The sequence below is a fragment of the Octodon degus genome, unplaced genomic scaffold, assembly GCF_000260255.1.
Source record: "Octodon degus isolate 3935 unplaced genomic scaffold, OctDeg1.0 scaffold00067, whole genome shotgun sequence".
NCBI classification, from domain to species: domain Eukaryota; kingdom Metazoa; phylum Chordata; class Mammalia; order Rodentia; family Octodontidae; genus Octodon; species Octodon degus.
In genome coordinates this window covers 11,588,729-11,593,493 of record NW_004524643.1, presented here as the reverse complement: position 1 = coordinate 11,593,493, position 4,765 = coordinate 11,588,729, and the positions used below count along the sequence as shown (strand labels likewise).

At 44.1% G+C, this 4,765-nt stretch overlaps 2 protein-coding genes across 2 annotated transcripts in view; one reads left to right on the top strand and one right to left on the bottom strand.

Annotated features, from left to right (window-relative positions):
• The window catches only part of Saal1 (serum amyloid A like 1), a 30,556-nt gene that overhangs the window by 18,376 nt on the left and 7,415 nt on the right, over positions 1–4,765 (top strand). The gene's annotated exons all lie outside the window — the stretch shown is intronic.
• LOC105742706 (putative 40S ribosomal protein S26-like 1) lies at positions 137–484 on the bottom strand. Its single transcript, XM_012515524.1, has one exon. It carries the CDS (start codon positions 482–484, stop codon positions 137–139), a length of 348 nt encoding a protein of 115 aa, XP_012370978.1.

The window sequence follows — 4,765 nt, the reverse complement described above, 5'->3', positions numbered from 1 at the left end:
TCTTAAACTTGGACAGGTTGAATTAACCCAACCCACCTCTGGCAGGTGTACTCAACATACTGTATAAAGTATAACATTCAGTTTATTATTTCTTTCTCAAGAGAGTCTTCTTCAGTCCACTAAGACCCAGCTCCCCTCACATGGGCTTTGGTGGAGGTCGTGGGGCAGCACCAGCAGGTCTAAATCGGGGTGGAGGAGTTTGGTCCTTGCAGGCTTCACGAGATCGATTTCTGACCACTTTGCTGTGAATGGCACAACTCACACGGTAATGCAGCTTCACATACAGCTTGGGAAGCACATAACTGTCGAGGATACTCACTTCGGAAATGTCACTGATGGCAGCGGCCTCCACTGTGTTCCAAGTAACAAACTTCTTAATGGCCTTATCCTTGGGTACACACCGGGTGCAGTTTGTGCAGCAAATAGGCTGCACATGACAGTGGCCCTTTTTGGCATGACCATTGTTTGTTCCTTTTTTCGTCATCTTGGAAAGGAGGACCCGAAAGAGGTATTTCAATTTTTATCATTGTAGTATTCAATATTCAAAGCAGTTTAGAGACTTCCTGCTCCAAATGCAACCCTCTTGCCGATGTCAAATGATGTCCAAAGGGTCTAGAAAGATACAAATTTCACATTTTTCCCATGAGCCTTGGGTGATCTAATGTGGTAGTGCTGTAGATTTTTCTCCATTCTATTTAAACATGTTTTAATAGGGGTTGGCTATTTCCTTGGAGCTGTGGCAGAAGGCACAGTTTCCCAGGACATCTCAGGGAGTACATGTGGATTATTTTGTCTTTTGGGAGGTGGCTTATTTCTTAAAAAGTTGTACTCTGGGCACTGTGGCCTCAAGGAAAACCAGGAGGCTCATGCTGCAGAAGCCCTTTGGAGGAACGTGCCAACTGCTCCGTAACCGTGAGCTAGCTCGCCTTTGATGGGGAGATTAATAGTTTCCATAATCATATCATCCTGTTTGTTCTGGGCCCAGAATTTACTCAGACTTGAAAGAAATGGAAGTTAATTGAAAGTGAAAAAAATCTTTCTGTCTTTTCTCTCTGAGTCTCTCATCTAAAGAAGCAATCAGAAAGAGAATTGAAGGTTAGTTGCCAGTGACAGCCAAGACATTCATTTTCTTGTGAAATTGTAGATACAGAGAATCAGAAGAGAAGGTGGAGAAGAGGTAGGCACAGGAAGAGCAGACAGCAGAAATGCCTAGCAGTGATCCCAGTGTACACGTGGAGGGTTGTCTTATGGCATTGTTCCTATCTATCTAATTCTGTGAGTATTTAGGAATAAATGTAAAGAACTGGGTTGGTCTGAGGGTTTTTGTCTGTATTTCTACCTTAGAGGGGCTTCCAGGAGCTTGACACTTGCCAGAGTTTGGAAAATACTTCATTTAAAATCTTTCTTTTCTAGCTGAAGTGAGCTCATCACTTTTGAGCTCATCTTCTAGCTGCTGTCATGTCTTGACTTCTCTCAATCTGCGTTCTAGTGCAGGTTTCTGAAGGGTGCTGTTGGAGAATTTCAGTGGGCAGAGGATCATGGGAGAATTGAAATGTTAATAGCAGATTCTTTTAATAGTGTCCTGTTTTGGGCCAGAGTTTGACTTCCAGTTTGTGATCGTTAAGTACCTCATTGAAGTTTATTGAACTATGAAGAGAGAAACAATGTAGATGAACATTTCCCATTTGTTCATTCATTGTAGTCTGCTGTGATTAGAACTTGCATTTGTTGAGTATTGAGACTAAGAAGGTAACACTTCAGACAGGAGGGAAAGAAAGGAGCTACTTAACAGCTATTCTGTCCATTTCTGAAAGTCAAGCCCATGCTGCTTTCCTGAAGCAACGTAGGTCTTTCCTCCCATAAGTTACTTGGAGATTTGGGGCTCCCTTGGATTTGGGATTTATATGACTGTAAGATATAGGTCCTTGGGCTGGGATATGGGTCAGCAGCATGGTGCCTGCTTGGCAAGTTTGAGTGAGGTCCTGAGTTCAGCTCCTGATACCCACCCATAAGATGCAGGTCCTTTCACAGGGTATCTCCCTATGAGGGCCCAACAGCACCTTTCCACCACTGCCTGCCCCACATGACCAGGACAGTAGACAATGCTTGCCTCACTCCTTTTGTGGACTTTACAAAGTAATCACTTCTCAGACTGCTCCCATTTTTAGTTAAGGCTAGGCCTATCCCGACTGAAAAGGGAGGTTAGCATCCCCAAGCTGCCTGAAGTTCCCATACCATATCAGTGGCGAATGGAGCAGCAGTGGATGTGACAGCAAGCTTACCATAGCAGGGCTGGGTGATGTCACAGCAGATGCTGGAGGAGTGGTGTATATGTAAGGGACCCCAGGGAGCACTGTGGATCTTCACCTGGGCCTAAAGAGACAGAATCCTCTTGTAGCTTAGCTGAATTTAGATTAGCTGCAGGGCACAGCCTCAAATGACAGGATGCAAGAAGCACCTGGCAAGCTCAGAGGTCAGAGCTGGAAGGAACATGCTTCCTCTCCACGCTTCACGCCCGTCACTAGGGCTTCTAGCTACTCCTGCTTCCTGTGTGCTTGAGATCACCTTAGGAGGAACCCGCTGAAGACATGATTTTTTCTTTTTTCTGTTTTTTAATTAAACACTAAACAGTTCTTAAAGAGTTTATTCCAATTACTAGACCTCAGTAAAAATTTAAACCAAAGTACATCTTTGGTTTATTAGTTTCCCTGCTACTAACAGATAGGGGACCCAGAGAACTGTCTGTTTTGTTAAGGGCACAATGAAGCTATGGCCTTTTCTTTCCACATTTGAGTTATAGTATGAGCTGGATTTGGGGACCCTGGTATTGGAGGAGTGAAGTTGCCAACGTGCTAGCAGATGAGCAGCCTTTCAGACTTCTCTTGAATCCTCTAGGGCCAGGTATACTGAGTATTCCCTACATACATAGATTCATCTCTAAAACTAAAGAGGACAGTAGATTAAAAGAAATATTTAGGGGCTGTTGAGATAGCTCAGTGCACTAAAGCACCTGCTTAGGCAAAGCGCAGGGACCCCAGTTCAATCCCTGGTACCACATGCCACACCAGCCTCTCTCCCAGGCATGCTGAGCTGGCCAGAGTCTGGGCATAGTGGTGCATGCCTGTAATCCCAGCACTGGGGAGGCTGAAAACAGGAGGGTCACTATGAGTCTGAGCTGTGTAGTGAGACCCTGTAAAAATTAAATACATTAAAAAAATAAAAAAGGATATTTGGGTACATTTCAGGAAGCTTGCTGACTTGAGTTTTAGAAATTGTATTTCTATCATCTTTCTTCACCATGAATGAACTTAAAACAGCAACAGAAATAATATCAGAGATTTTACTCTGCACTTCTGCCTCAAAGCTGATTGTTTTCCCTATACTTTTTTAAAGTTTATTTTTCATTTTTATTAGTGCACATTTATAGAACACAATGATTGCATTCACTCTAGGTAGTTGATACATGTATATAGCATATCTTCTTTTTTTTTTTTTTTTTTTTCTGGAACCGGGGATTGAACTCAGGCCCTTGTGCTTGCCAGGCAAGTGCTTATTCTATCTCTCCAGCCCCCTTTATCTTACTTCTTTTTTGGTGAAATGTTTGCTAAAGCAGGAATCTCATGTTCAGGTGGGTGTGTAGCTTCCTCACAGGTCATTTTGTAGTGTGCACAATACTGTGGCTTCTGTTCTAACGTAGGGAAAAAAGTCCAGTGTGCTTGGGCCACTAGATTACAAGATTCCTTGGTATAGTCTTAGCCTGCCCTTTATATTTGTGGAGCCAAGCCTAGCTCGTGGTTCACGGTATAATGATGGGTACATTTTCTGTTGCCTAACTAGCTTCTCAGCACTTAGTTGAGTTTCTGCTGATAAATGTGTGGGGTTGTTCCTGTGAAAAGTAACATGCGCATTCCATCTCATGCATTTATTAGACTGGCATTCTGTGCCTTTTGCCAGCTTCTGTGACACGAATGGAGTGACTGTGGGTCACTCCCTCCAGGAGCTCACAGCCCAATCCCCGGGGCAGAAAGAAGCTGAATCTCAGGCAGGCGGGCCATCAGGTGTGAAGCAGCGGGGGCTTTGCCACTGTGGTCCCACTTGTTGGCTCTCTTGCCAGCATTGGAGTCTTTGGCTCTATGCGCTATAAGTCTTTAAACATCCCAATTCTTTTTACTTCTCCCTCCTTGCTGAATCTTTCTCTTCTCTTCCCTTTTTTCTAACTCCCAGAGCCTGAGAATGACTGCGTTCATCGATGCATTCAACAAACAGCTACTGACTGCCAGCTGCATGTGGGGCATGGTGCTGCTGCATCACGCTTGGCATGTGGCAGGCTCCGCAGGGGCTAGCTGGAAGATGAATGAAAAACTGTCTCCCTATCTGGAAGCACATTTCCCTGGGGCTAATATCACTTAAGCTTAAGGCAGTGGTCCCCAAGCTTTGAGGCACGTTAGAACCACCTAAGGATCTTTAACTCCTGATGCCTTCCCTCTACCCTCAGACATTTTAATTTAGTTGATATGGGTAGAAACTGAACATAAAGATTTTTTCAAAGCTACCTATGGGCTTCTAACATTGAGCAAAGTTTGGGAACTCCTGGCATAAAGATCTTTGACTTGCTGCCACCTCTTATTTACTGGGAAGTATCTGGTAATTTTGAATTTGAAATTCTTTAAAAAACAAAACAAAACAAGGGCTGGGGAGATGGCTCAGTGGAATAAGTGCTTCCCTGGCAAGCACAAGGGCCTGAGTTCAATCCCCGGTTCTGGAA

Bases quoted from the DNA above. Each gene is read 5' to 3' on its own strand.
- LOC105742706 (XM_012515524.1), bottom strand. From the start codon at position 484: ATGACGAAAAAAGGAACAAACAATGGTCATGCCAAAAAGGGCCACTGT.